At 40.5% G+C, this 14,479-nt stretch overlaps 1 protein-coding gene across 1 annotated transcript in view; it reads left to right on the top strand.

Annotated features, from left to right (window-relative positions):
• Positions 1 to 301: 301 nt before the first annotated feature.
• The window catches only part of LOC310895542 (serpin B12-like), a 35,878-nt gene continuing 21,700 nt past the window's right edge, over positions 302 to 14,479 (top strand). The window contains exons 1-12 of the mRNA XM_083827011.1: positions 302 to 1,062; positions 1,437 to 1,517; positions 2,058 to 2,139; positions 2,678 to 2,885; positions 3,238 to 3,369; positions 4,635 to 4,819; positions 5,361 to 5,423; positions 6,000 to 6,128; positions 6,775 to 6,892; positions 7,252 to 7,394; positions 8,193 to 8,360; positions 8,524 to 8,926. Of these exons, the coding sequence (XP_083683137.1) occupies positions 4,652 to 4,819; positions 5,361 to 5,423; positions 6,000 to 6,128; positions 6,775 to 6,892; positions 7,252 to 7,394; positions 8,193 to 8,360; positions 8,524 to 8,926 (1,192 nt within the window). The 5' untranslated portion in view covers positions 302 to 1,062; positions 1,437 to 1,517; positions 2,058 to 2,139; ... (1 more) ...; positions 3,238 to 3,369; positions 4,635 to 4,651. The remainder of the gene's footprint in view (positions 1,063 to 1,436; positions 1,518 to 2,057; positions 2,140 to 2,677; positions 2,886 to 3,237; positions 3,370 to 4,634; positions 4,820 to 5,360; positions 5,424 to 5,999; positions 6,129 to 6,774; positions 6,893 to 7,251; positions 7,395 to 8,192; positions 8,361 to 8,523; positions 8,927 to 14,479) is intronic.

The following is a 14,479-nucleotide window of genomic DNA, read 5'->3' as shown; positions in this document are numbered from 1 at the left end:
CACTTGTGTGAGCTGCAGCACCCGTGAAGTTCCTGTGCAGCCTTGATGCCTTCTCTGTGTGTTCTTTTATCTGATTACATAGATTTACACTGCATTTACATTGCAGGTGCTTCATCTTCATCAGGTGCTAGGCACAGCCAGTCCAAGAACCAAGAACTACACTGGAAATGTGATATAATATCTGAAGCATAGACTAGACTAGACTAGACTAGTTCAGTTGGAAGGGACCTTCAAATATCATTAAGTCCACCTGCCTGACCAGGACAGGGTTAACCAAAAGTTAAAAAAGATATTCATGAGGGCATTATCCAAACACCTCTTGAACACTGACAGGCATGGGGCATCAACCACTTCTCTAGTGACTTTTTGGTTCCTTCAGGCAAGTGACAACTACTCAGCACAAGTTTTTATGATTGGGAGAAAACTTGTCTTCCCTGGTTTGTAGCAATACCTGGAGTTCACCAGGGCCCTGTACCGTGCCGAGCTGGAAGCTGTGGACTTCATTTACGCTGCTGAAGCCTCCAGAGGGAAGATGAACTCTTGGGTGGAAAAGCAAACAAGTGGCAAGGAGAAGGCCCATGCTTAGCTGCCTGGGCAGGGTGCATCAGGGGTGAGCGGGAAGTCACTAACTGGTGTCTGATTCTCTCCCTTTTCTGGAGATTTTTGCTTATGTCTCCCTCTTCCTGAATCAAGCAACATTCAGAAATGCTGTGGAGTGATTCATTTTGCGTGTGGCTACCATAAATGCAGCTTGGGGCATAAGAAGGCCCCTAGTTCCTGGGAGATTTGACTCCACAAAAGCTGCAGAACACTTCTTGCAGTGAAGAGACAATTCTTCCAAGGGAGGTGGCAATGGGAGGACTGTGCCATCATCAGTGAATGGTCAGACAAAAAGCCTAATTCACCTTTGTTTGTTATTTTAAAAGGAAAATTTAAGTGCTGTTCCCTCCTGGCTCTAATACAAAGATGCTAGCCCTTGTCAATGATATATACTTCAAGAGGCAATGGGATTCAAAATTTGAGAAGAAAAACACCAGGAAAATGCCTTTCAGGCTGAGCAAGGTACAGCTGGGACAAGAGCTGTGGGAAGCAGGGGAAAGTGGGGGGACTGCTGATGACCTGTGCTCTGCTGACTGCAGGGCAAGTTGTTGTCTGGCACAGGCATAGGGACCCTGTTTATCCAAGCCATGACCCTTTACCCTGTGGACAGAGTGGGCACCTCCCAGGCACCTCCATGACAGAGGTCATGTGAAGGCAAGCTTTGGTACCTCCTTAGAGAGGCCAAGTTATAGAGAAGATTTTGCTGAGGGCCCACCAGCCTTTGCTGAATCTGGCAATGGAGATAGTCATTATCATTTAGGAAAGAGTAAAAGAAGCAGCAAAAACTAGAGTGCAGAGAACAAGAAGGCCTTAGAGCGTCTGTTATATCTTTCAAGGAGCTTAAACCAATGCCCTGAGCAGAAGTACGCTGTGGTTTGAGGAGCATTCATGGAAAAAGAGCAAGACATTTCAAACAGGTTGGTCCCATGGGGTTTACTACCTGCTTTATTTTGCCTTTTTTTTTTTTTCTTTCCCCTCTATCACTTGATTTACTGTATTTTAGAAAAAGCACGGGAATATACTACACTAACCCACTCTCTAAGCTGCATTTTACTTACCTAGAAGGAACAGGAAGTATCAGGAGGCTACAAAAACAGCAAAAAATATTCCTTTCTGGGAACTAATTCCAGTTCATCTCTTTCATTAATTATAATTCAAGTACTGACAGAAAGTGGTCCACTTAAAATGATCCTTCAATAAATGGAGCAATTCAAACTATAAAGGAAATAAACTCATGAAAATTTTACGACTGATATGAAACTGCCCTCAGAGCTTCCTAGACAGAGAAGCCTACTATCTGATTGGGTTGATACCTAAGTATATGTTAGTAGTGATAACTAAGCACTTCTTACAAAACGCTGTTGTAAGCACCTGTGCTTGCACACACACATGCAAATACTTACCCACCCACACGCCATATCAACATAAATGTGAAGGAAGACATATTTTTTTTTCAGGAAAATAACGCCAGAAATGTACTACTTCTTATAATTACATTGCTCTGTCCTTGCTGCCTATGCCTTGCTGAAGCATCGTAAGGTAAGGACCAGAATTCCTTAGAGTCACCGATGAAATGAGGAGCAACGAGAAGTCCTGGGTTAAACTTAGCTGACGCATCAATATTTTGTGTGTATTTGTATTTCTGGACAAAACTAGTCCAGCTTTTTTGTAAGCACATCTGCAGCATGCAAAGGTTTGAAAGAAGACTGTGTAGACAGAGAGAGCTTTTCTATGTTTTGCCTCTCATGCCGTGAAAGCCTTCCCCATTTACAGTAGAAATATCAGGAATCCCCAGCAGAGGAACAGACCTGGAAAAACTAAGGAAGGGCAGTTGATACATGGGGAGCTCCTGCTGTGGTGTTTCTGCAGGAAGCACAGCATCCCAGGTGTACCTGGGTTAGTCTGCATGTGATATGAACACACACGGTCTGAGCCACATCACTGCAACAGCTGCAAAGTGCTCAGCTGCAGCATACGCAATGTGCCCACGTGGCATTGTTGTTCTGTGCACACACCATGCCCGTTCTTCTAGGGTGTCACGCAAATGAAAGCAAACTACTGTTTTCCAACCTGTTAGGCATTCAAAAAACTATGGAACAAATGGCTACATTCCTCTTCTCCATGATGGACAAAATTTCCAGTTGAAAAAGAGAACAGGTAGGTAAAACTCCCTGGACGGCATCTTCAAGAAAGAAGTCTTCAGAAGCATGGAACTGCAGCAGCCAAAGGGAATTGCCCTACCTCTCTTCTGGAATCATTGCCTTATGCCACAATTGGCCAAATAGGTACTTCAGTAATTCATATTCTATATTTTTTTTTCCTTTCCGACTGTGCCACCTGCAGAAACTTTAATAATTAATTTATATTACAAAAACATCTGTGTTTAAATTTGGTGGCATAATTTTTAATAACAACATGCATCAAAGTCTTTAGAATTTATTTTTACAGGTAAAACATCTGAAAATTCCTTTGTTTCTATTAGTTTTCTTTGAATAAATAGGTATTTTATTTTATTTTATTTTTAATTTATGTAACAGTATGCATTTAAAATTGTGACTTCTCTGTGAATTCCTGGAGATAAGAAAAAGTTCAAGATCCCACTAAAGGTCCCCTAATTATCCTAACCGCTTGCAACAGACAGGAATGTGATTCGTCATGAATGAAAATTATGCTGCCACTGGGAGTGGCAATGGCTTTATATTCCATTGCTCTACCAGCCCTGACATCAAGCCTTACAGTCAAATTGACACCATCACTCCTGAGGAGAAGGTAACTATCTCCCTGACCTTTAATTCTAACCTTCACATTACAGATGATATATTGAGGATGTGTCTATAAGGATTAATATATACATTAGCGATGTACATATCTGCCTAGCATAAATACACTGTATGTATCACCTTGAAGAAGTAAGACTATTTTCAAGATGCTATGCAATGCTTTGGATTGTATTAAAATTTATGAGTTGTGTGATAAAGCTGTGCTTAACTTGTACCAGGTGTGTTTCTAAAGAAGATTAAAACCAAACCATTTCTCACTTTTTCTGCATGACCCAGGTTGGTAATTTATGAAAGTATAATCTTTCTATACCGGGCTGTATTTTAAATATATATATACTAGTAATTTAATTTTTTCTTAGGAAGAGGGGAAAGGTATCTTCTGCATGGGTGGAGAAAGTTATTCAGATGCAATAACAATCAAAACAAAGGGACCTAGAATAGCTGGAATCTATAAAATGCTGAGTTGAATTTCTGAGTGATCAGCTATCTCTATATCACATTACTGTATGAAAACATAGGGAAAAGACTTTCATAAAAATGGGACTTACTCTATCCTAGGTCTAAGAATGTGAAGAGTTTTGCAGAACATTCAAGAGTACCTCCTAGTAATAAGTTTGATCATAACTGAAGTATATATCAAGGAAAAATGTGAAAGCGACAGATGTAGAATAAAGTATACAGAATAAAGTATATGACTGGAATTTTCCAGTAATGCACAATGTGCCTTTGTTGAAAATATTGCTAAGTCAGCTTTTCTGTAGTTCAGTTTTCTGTAGAATGCTTTTTAAGCAACCATCCTTGGAAAGACACGGTATGTGAGGCACAGTTGATTAATATGCAAAAAGTTTTTAGAGAGATACAGAGCATAAGGTGTCATTACGGAGAGTAATTAGTAAGTACTATGCCTACATGACTTGAGGCAAGTAAGCTCAGGCCATAAAGTGAGCTGGCACTGTGGTTAGGACAAGGTTAGGCCTGATTAACAAAGTTATAACTATTGCCTGGGATAAGAAACAGCTGAACCTAGAATACTGTTTCTATAAATGTGTTTCTTCTGCTATTCAGGTTGCTGATTTTCAGATTAATTGCTTCAAACTCAATTTCACTGTGAAATCCCAGACGTGGCTAGTCAGGAATCTTGTGCGAGCAATTCAGCCAAGCTACTCCAGAAAACCCTTCTATGCTCTACCGTAGTATCTAACATTAACAGGCATAAGGACTAGAAAACTAAATCTTTTGTTTCCCTTGTTGCAGGCATTGACAACATCACGATGGGCTCGCTTTGTGCAGCCAATGCCAAATTCTGTCTTGACTTTTTCAAAGAGCTGAGCAAAATGAAAAGAAATGAAAACATCTTTTTCTCACCACTGAGTCTCTCAGCTGCCTTTGGAATGGTTCTCCTCGGTGCCAGGGGCAACACACTCAAACAGATAGAGAAGGTGGGTTTGCTTTGCTCTCGTGGCACTCTCTTGGCTGATAGTACAGTCTGATACATTTCCTAAGCTTCCAAAGACACAATATGCAAGCACACATGGTGCCTTAATATATATATATATATATATATAAATCTTGTGCTATTCCTAATAGTATTTTTATTTTTTCCAACTAAACTCTGTTATAGCAATTGCTCCGTCAATGAATATATTAGTGATAAAACAAAAACAACAGAGAATCATAGAACGTCTCAAAAGTGTTTTGAATGTATCACTCAGCTGTCCAAGGCTCAGAAGTGGTGGTTCCCTTTGGTATGACCTTCTACCTTCTCTGCCCAAGAAGACCCAAGTTCTTCTTTCTCAAGAAGAAAGATTGTGAAATTTCATGATTTCACCCTCTAAAAATATTATTGTTCATTTGCAAGGATCTCATCATAAGGGATGAACTGGACTTTCCCCACTTAATGGGTCTGGGATAGGTCTGCAACTCTCTCTCAACTTTGAGGTACTGTCCCGCAGTTGCATTCACCCAACATTTACTTCGCAGGTATTTCATTTTGGTGAAGTTTTGACTGATACAACGCAGAGAGCCAGATATCCTTCTGAGAAGGTAAGACAGTGGCAGCTCTGAGATGAAACTACAGGTGCTGGTTTGTCAGCTCTTTTCCATCGAACCCATCTCTTAATCAGAAAGCACAGCAGGGTTGACTAGCCTCTCTGTCTGGATTTTCAGACCTGCTTATTAATGTTCTTTTATTATTTATATAAGAGGCCTTGTGAAATCACACTTTTCAACAGCTAAGCCTACTCATTACAGGTTTCTAACCAAAACTTAAAACATGCTGAGTGCTTAAATTTCCAGCTGCAAAGGTTTGTCTACAGGGCATGCCAGAGGCACATTGGAGCTTGCTCCTCTCAGGCTCTAAGCTACAAGATTTTTGCTCAGTGTGCACAGAGCGATCACTGTACAATACAATGTGGTTTGGAAGTGGACTAGCATGGGCCTGAAGAGGAATTATTTTGTCACTCTGTACGTAAGGTACAGGGTTAGAGGTGGTGTCCTGATCCATTTATTACAACGCCAATATCAGGCTTCTCATACAGAGAGGCTACAACTCACCTGCAGGTGCAGCTTTGCACTAGAAAGTGCAAACTGACTAAGAAACTTACGTTTTCCTGTCTGAAGTGTGAAGAAGCTGGAGGAGTCCATTCCCAGTTCCAGGCACTGTTAGCTGCAGTCGGTGAACCCAGCCCAGGCTGCTTTCTCACCACTGCCAACAGGCTCTTTGGAGAAATCACTTACCCGTTCTTCCAGGTGAGTGTCTGTACTGTCCATTTTAGCAGCCCAGAAATTTACTGGGGAACACTGACAGTCCAGGCAGTGCAACTGCATTCAGGTAATTTCCTCAAGAAACCAGAACTAGGGTGTTTTCCAGAACTTTGCTTTCTAGGCACGGGGAGAAATTTCAAAGCCAGAAGAAGGTGCCCAGCAGCCTGGAAAAGTTTTATAATTAATACAAGATATAAGTTTTACCATGTTTATGCCTATGCAGAGTGAAGCATATCTCATTGTGATGTTATACATCATGGTTAATTTTTCCAAAATAAGACAATTTTTTAATTTGGTAGGTGGGAGAAGACAGGCAACATAACAATGACATACAAGCTTAAGGAAAGGTACCAGGCTTTGGTTTTAGGTATTTTTTACTGTGATGAGACATTTCTGCAGCTCAGTACAGATTGAAAATAAAGAAAAAATACATTTGCAAGCATGGTTTATTATAAATAATGTCTCTCTAAAAATTGTATCTTGAGTTAATTCAAAGATTTTTTTATATATGCCTTTTTTACTCATTTATTTCCTGTTGATCTACAACATATAATTATCTTGAAGCCATGAAATTATCAATCTTATAAAAATTTTCATGTTGTGATGAAATTCTACTATTTCTGCTTTCCAGCAATACTTGGATTCCACGAAGAAGTTCTATAGAGCAGAACTGGAAGCAGTTGATTTTAAATATACTAAGGAAGAAGCCAGAGAGAAAATCAACTTCTGGGTGGAAAATGAGACAAAAGGTAAAGAATATGTGCAAGTTGTTTGGTTGCACACAAACCATTAGGAATATCGGATCTAAATTTCAGTTTCCCTCTTTTTTCCCCAAGGTAGCCATATTTTTATATATTAAACACTTACTGCATAATTTATTTATTTGTTTATTTGCTTAATAGGAAATAAATATAGGAAGAAGCACAAAAATGCCTTGAGTTCCTGGCTTCAGAAGCTCTACATAAACTTTTTGTTATTTATTTGAAGCCACTATACTACTTATCAGTTTTATGGGAGTAATTATTAATAGTTAAACGCAACGGATTGCCTGAAACAAACAAACAAAAAAACAAAAGTAAAAATTCTTCCTAATTCATTATTTTTAAAGGTAAAATCAGAGACCTATTTGCTGCTGGGTCTATTGATCCCTCCACTGTACTTGTGCTGGTCAATGCCATATATTTTAAAGGAAAGTGGGCAGTAGAATTTAAGAAAGAAGATACCAAGGAAACATATTTCAGACTGAACAAGGTACAGTATGGGCAGGAAATGAAGCAGCTGGGGGGATGGAAGTCAGACGCCTGTCTTCTATAACAACAGATGGAAGCTTTCTTCTTCTCTGTTATCTCAAGACAAAACATTATTCTTCAGCTAAAACACTAGAGTCCTACACCTTCTCTCCGGTTTGATAATCAAGTATGTCAATTTTTATATCATTTCACAGCAGAAGTGGTTCTTGCATAGATGAGATCCCAGCTGTGCCAAAGTCACTGAGTACATGCTCTGGCTTTGTTGGAGATTTCACAACTAAAAGCTATTTCAAAATAGCTTGCTTTTGGAACTGAATTCGAGGAATCTTCTTCTTTTACTATTTGCAAACAGAAAAACATTTGTTTTCAGGAAAAAAGAAGTGTCTAGAGTCAAATTATCTCAGAGTTCATGAAGAATTTCAATTATTCATGAAGAATTTCAGTTCATGTTTGATAGTATTAATTATTTTATTTTAATCCAGGGGACATTTTCAATAATGTTCATGGATTTGTTTCTCATTTGACATGCCAGAAAAGAAGAAGAAAGTAAAGAGAGAGTTGTAAGTAAAGTAAACTGTCACAAGTACAAACGGAAAAGTAGTTTTTACACTGTTTAAATTGGATAACTTCTTTGGAGCTACAGTTAAGAGACAGGAACAAGTCAATTCTACAAGTACACTAAGCTCTGGTCAGAGTAAACAATGTTTTCTGTACTGAACTCTAATTTCAGCACTGAAACCAGTCACAACCAGGGTGAACATTTCTGTATTTTCTGTTTCATCTGTTTCTTGTGTTCCAGAATGAGAGAAAGACAGTGCAGATGATGTTTCGGGAAGGTTATTTTAAGCTGGCCATCATAGAGGAACCAAAAATTAAAGTGATAGAGCTCCCTTACTTTAATAATGAACTGAGCATGCTTATTCTTCTTCCTGAAGTTGTGTATGAAGACTTTACTGGCCTAGAACAGGTAATACTTTCGTTACTTTCTAGTTACATACATAAAGGGGTGAATACAGAGCAATACTTTAACATTGCTCCAGTATGGTCAGAAAACCATTGGGGAAAACAGAACCTTTTTATCTTTTCCTTTCGTTCATTACAGTGTTGTTATTATCAATAACCCCCTACAGCTTGAAAACACCCTCACGTATGAAAAACTAGCAGAATGGACCAGTTTGGATAAGATGCAACAGCTGACAGTGAAGGTATACCTGCCCCAGTTCAAGATGGATGAAAGTTACGTTCTCAACAAAACTCTCCAGGAGATGGGAGTGATGAATGTTTTTGACTGGGGAAAAGCGGATTTATCAGGAATCTCTAGGAAAGATGGTCTGGTTATGTCCAAGGCCATTCATAAGTCATCTGTGGAAGTGAATGAAGAGGGCACTGAAGCGGTTGCTGCCACACAGGTTGTTGCAATGCCTTTGAGTCGCCCAATTTCTTATGAGTTCAAAGCTGACCACCCATTTCTTTTCTTCATCAGACACAACCCAACCAACACCATTCTCTTCTTTGGCAGATATTCCTCCCCTTAAGTGAAAGTTATTTTGGAAATCAGATCTTTCTCCCCACTGACATTCCCATTGGCAATTACAGAGGACAAAAGAGAGCACGTTCTCACAGATTTCGTAAGGGAAAAATTGGAGATCAAAACCTAAAAAGTTTTAACTGTTAAATTCTTAGTATCAGCTCCAGGTATGATTTACTTTTAGGAGGGACTTAATAAATCTGAAGGACAAGCTAAAATAGCCTCTACCTTAAAAAGCAATAGACATATCTTTTCTATTGTTGAGCTTTCCCCTTTCCTAATGTAGTGTTCCTACAATAAAGCTATGATTTTAGTGCCCTAAAGACAGGTGATAGATTCTCAAGCATGAAGCAGATAAGAGGATAGAGAATCTGCATTAGAAGGATATCTGTATGTAATTAGGTACTCAATCTCTTTTGGCTTTACCTACATGAGCTTTGCGTAGATCTCCAGAAAAATGCCATTTTGTATGGGAGTAGCGAAGTAGCACAAGTTTCGTGTTCTGTTTTATCCCTCATCAGAATAAAATAAAAATAAAACTTTTATGGTGATGGTATTTAGGTGGATAGCCTGTATTTGTTCTATTTTTAATAATAAAACCACTGCAAAGTAATTATTAAATGTAGTAGTCTGCAGAACTAAGTGGACAGGCAAATGTTCTATTAAAGCAAGTAAAAATAATGGCAATCATTTCTAAAGTGTCTAAGTAATACTGTAGTCTACCTCCCATTTTTAAATATTCATTGTTCTGAGTATGGGCACAGGACAACTCGACATTAGGAAAGGTAAAACTTGAGCCTCACCTCCTATTTCTCTCTTGCATTTGATTTTATGAAGGAATTAAGAGTGCAGTTTTAGGACATGGATGAGCCAGTCTAAGGCAGCTAAGGGGATGATGATGCTCCCATTGTCTCCTTCCTTCCATGTGTTTCTGCTCCTTCCCTTATGCTGTCATTATTACTGTGTGATGAGCAATTCACTGGGACCTAAATCAAGGGGAAAATTTTTGCTAAAGTAAGCCTGCTGATGACGTAGTCCCTTAAACCACCTCTCAGATGTTGTGGAGTAGGTGGTGGGAAGGCATAGCTGAGGGATTGTGGAGAAAAAAGCAGCCTATCCAATTTGGTGTCACATAATATCCAGAATCCACAGACCCATAAAAAATACCTTTTTTTTTTTTTTTAAGGAAAAATTTTTCAACCCTTTGATGACTCACCCTGCTTTTCCTCTTACTCTTTTTTTGGGAAGAAGGTAACTACTGGGAACATACTAGTGTTATTTCAGAACTGCAGATTGAAAAGCTTTCCCAAATGCTGAGATGTGCATGAAAAACTGTAAATTACAGAACCATGCATTTAAAAAATTGCTAAATAAATCAGGCTCATGAGGTGTCTTGCAATTTCAATATGAAATACCGTCTGATACAGTAAAGTTACTGGCAGAGGCAGAATTTTCATATTAATTAGCTGGTAAAAGGTGAGAATGCCAAATACAAGCTGTGGATTCTTCTGATGAAGAGAGTATGTGAAAAATAGCCATGTGTGTTTTTCAGCAACTACCATAGGTATTTAATATATCTGGTTTGACTCAAACATGTATTACTTATGCTAAAAAAAAAGAAAGGTGAAAAAGTGCTAGCCTATATATACTAGTTTGCATAACCAGATCTGTTTTATTTCAGATAAAACTTCAAAGAAAACAGAATTTATGGCATATATGATGAGGGCAAGTGCTGTAAAATATTATTTTGAAGAACATGAGTCTCACAACAGGAAAAGGAATTCTGTCTGTGCACAAAAGAGAAGTATGACTGAAACAATGATTGCCACTCACTTTACTACAGCAGAAGTAAACACTTATGATCTTTGAATTTTTTAAACCTTCTCCAGGTATATCTAGATAATCTCAAAACCAGGAACAAAATACAATATAAAGAAAAATTATATCTTCTCTTCACATAATCTTTTTTTTTTTCTAGTTGCCTTGTTAATTTAAGAAGAAGAATAACAAAGCATTGAAACAATGTGAAACTGTTTTACTCTTGGCTTTATTACATCAAACTGAGCTGTTTCTAGAGCCAGCCAGCTATGAAGGGGCATAACGGACTGGTAGATGTGCTTGGCCTCCTCTTGCCTCGGGTTGCTGTGCACACACAATACACATTGACATACCAGCTACTATGAGCTCTGAAGGGCAGCTTAGACATTAATTTTACCCCAGGCCAGACACACTGACTGTCTGAGAGATTTTATACAAGGGGCTGGTTGACTTCAAAGTGCTAGCACCAATACCAGCTGCCTCAGACTGTGTGTGTGCAACAGAGAGCTGATCATCTCCAGCACGACAAATACCATGACAGAGTAAAAAGCATCTGAAATCCTGTAAATGTGGCTGTTCTGGCCACATCTTGGTTCATTAAAGGCCACTGAGAGATGCCAGAATAGCCTCTGCTAAGTGTGACATAGATGACCAAGCTATGGCATGAACAAGTCCAAAGCATAAGCAAACATTACTCTCAAGCCCATCACTGTATCTGCTGAGCAACCACAGGAAATGAAATGTGAAAATCTGAATGGAGAAATGTTAGAAAGAGATGCTTTTTCTACTGCTTAATATCTCCTTGATTAAGCCAACGTTAGGAAAGAAAGGCAAACCCCATGAACTGGTTTAGGAGCAGCTCCACGATGGACTGCCTGACAGAGGAAAGGGCATCAGAGTCCTTGCTGACCTCTTTCCTGGGACAAAAACAGATCTGGAATGGCGTTTAACCTGTTTGTCTTGCTTACACACATAGCTTTTCCATTTCAGGAGGCACCTCTGACTTCCCCTGGCCCAATGCCCTCTATAAAGTTACAAAAAAGCGCTTGTCCATTGATGACTACACATGGATAGCCCATTGCGGTCAAAATTTTTGGCTACTCACAGGCTGCTTCTGCAACCAGTTTTGCACTAATATTCAGTGTAGAAAAAAATGCAAAACAAATCCAAGCCTGCATAGTGGCAGACTACTCTCTGGAGAAGGTATTCTGTCCCATCTCTGACCACTTGCAAAACCAAACTTCATCTTGTCCAACTGCTCATTCACTTTGGGTGTTTTAAGCTACCTTGCCTGCCTTGATGAAATAGTTTTTCACATCAAGAAACCTAGTGTCATTCACAAACTGAGCAGGGAAATGGTACGTTATCAGATGCTCAGCCTACCTGTGTGCAAAACTGTTGTAGTGGTTGTTCTGTTGCAGAGGTAGAGTTTGCAAAGAAGGCAAATATACTGGCTGGGAGACCACGTCAAAAACACCTTCATGCTCTATGCTAGAGGAGACGGTGCAACAAAGTGTGGAGAAAATCTTGGACGTCAGTCAGAGGTGAAAACACTGGCCATCTGTGCAGGGCTGGTTGTGTCCTTCAGGTGCGTGCTCCACAGATGCCCACAGAGGATACACACACTGAAACCAAGCATACAAAGGAGTGTGGGTACCCAGAAAAGCTCTTCAAGGAAGCCTTGAAGGCGTGTTTGAATAACTGCTTGACCTGTGGCTGGAACTCTAATGTGAATATGGTAGCATAAAAAAGACACACTACACACTACAGCTCTTTGCACACAAAACTTGAGTCCTCAGGCAGGAAAAGTTTGACAGGATAAAGTTCACAGTATCACAGTATCACAGATTTCTAGGTTGGAAGAGACCTCAAGATCATCGAGTCCAACCTCCGACCTAACACTAAGTACTCCACTAAACCGTATCGCTAAGCTCTACATCTAAACGTCTTTTAAAGACCTCCAGGGATGGTGACTCCACCACCTCCCTGGGCAGCCCGTTCCAATGCTTAATAACCCTTTCGGTAAAGAAGTACTTCCTAACATCCAACCTAAAACTCCCCTGTCGCAACTTTTGCCCATTCCCCCTCGTCCTGTCACCAGGCACGTGGGAGAACAGACCAACCCCCACCTCTCTACAGCCTCCTTTAAGGTACCTATAGAGAGCGATAAGGTCGCCCCTGAGCCTCCTCTTCTCCAGGCTGAACAAGCCGAGCTCCCTCAGCCGCTCCTCGTAAGACTTGTTCTCCAGACCCCTCACCAGCTTGGTCGCCCTTCTCTGGACTCGCTCGAGCACGTCCATGTCCTTCCTGTAGCGAGGGGCCCAAAACTGAACACAGTACTCAAGGTGCGGCCTCACCAGAGCCGAGTACAGGGGCACAATCACTTCCCTAGACCTGCTGGCCACACTGCTTCTTATACAGGCCAGGATGCTGTTGGCCTTCTTGGCCACCTGAGCACACTGCTGGCTCATATTCAGCCGACTATCAACCAATACTCCCAGGTCCTTCTCGGCCAGGCAGCTTTCTAGCCACTCATCTCCCAGCCTGTAGCTCTGCTTGGGGTTGTTGCGCCCCAGGTGCAGGACCCGGCACTTGGCCTTGTTGAACTTCATGCAGTTGACCTCAGCCCATCGCTCCAGCCTATCCAGATCCTCCTGCAGAGCCTTCCTGCCCTCGAGCAGATCGACACACGCACTTAGCTTGGTGTCATCTGCAAACTTACTGAGGGTGCACTGGACGCCCTCATCCAGATCATCGATAAGGATATTAAAGAGGACCGGCCCCAGTACCGAGCCCTGGGGGACACCACTAGTGACCAGCCTCCAACCAGATTTGACTCCATTCACCACAACTCTCTGGGCCTGGCTATCCAGCCAGTTTCTAACCCAGCGAAGCGTACGCCAGTCCAAGCCCCGAGCAGCCAGTTTCTTGAGGAGAATGTTGTGGGGAACGGTGTCAAAAGCCTTACTGAGGTCAAGGTAAACCACATCCACAGGTTTGTGGATAGTTAAAGCCATACAATACAGACCATTGAACAAGACGGGAGGAAAGCTGCTTACTGTCTGTAGATTTTCCCATCCCATGGTTGCTATAACATCCTCAGATGAAAAGCTCATTCTGAGCTCAGAAACTGAAAGCTACCCCAGTTATCAGGGTCTGCACAAACATGCCTGAACTCCAGCAAAACAAAACACACCACAAAGGGTAAAGTAACTTCTTTTCCCCTTCACCAGTGGGTGCAACTACCACTGTGTGTTCTTGCCTTAATATGTAAAAATTAGGGTTTTCTATTATTCCCTCCCATGGCTTTTACAGAGGCTGGATTCATTTCTTTACTGCTCATCAAGTCTATTTTTCAATAAAGAGCAATAACCTTTTACAATTGAGTTATATTTGATATTGTGCATTATGATTGTCTAACAGACCATGAATGTTCCTTCAGATAGATTCAGTAGTTTATTTACCTGTCGTAGTTAAAAGGTAGGTATAGAAGATCTATGAGAATGGCCTGTGCATGTACAACGGGCCTTGTTTCTGTGACCGGTGGAGAATGAAAATTAAAAGCACCTCCAATCATCCTTTAAATTCTAATGGCTGGTTAACATCCATTTCTGAATATCTGAATACTCTGGGATCTGACTTCATAAAGCAGCAAACACTTTTTGACTGTTCCTCAAATCTCTTCCTCTGCCATGCCCACAAGCTAATTCATCTCAACACTGCTGCTCTGATTTCTTTTC

The sequence above is a fragment of the Anser anser genome (genome assembly GCF_964211835.1).
Source record: "Anser anser genome assembly, chromosome: 2".
Classification (NCBI taxonomy): Eukaryota; Metazoa; Chordata; class Aves; order Anseriformes; family Anatidae; genus Anser; species Anser anser.
The sequence above is the reverse complement of the archived record's forward strand: the minus strand, read 5'-3'. Positions and strand labels throughout refer to the sequence as shown.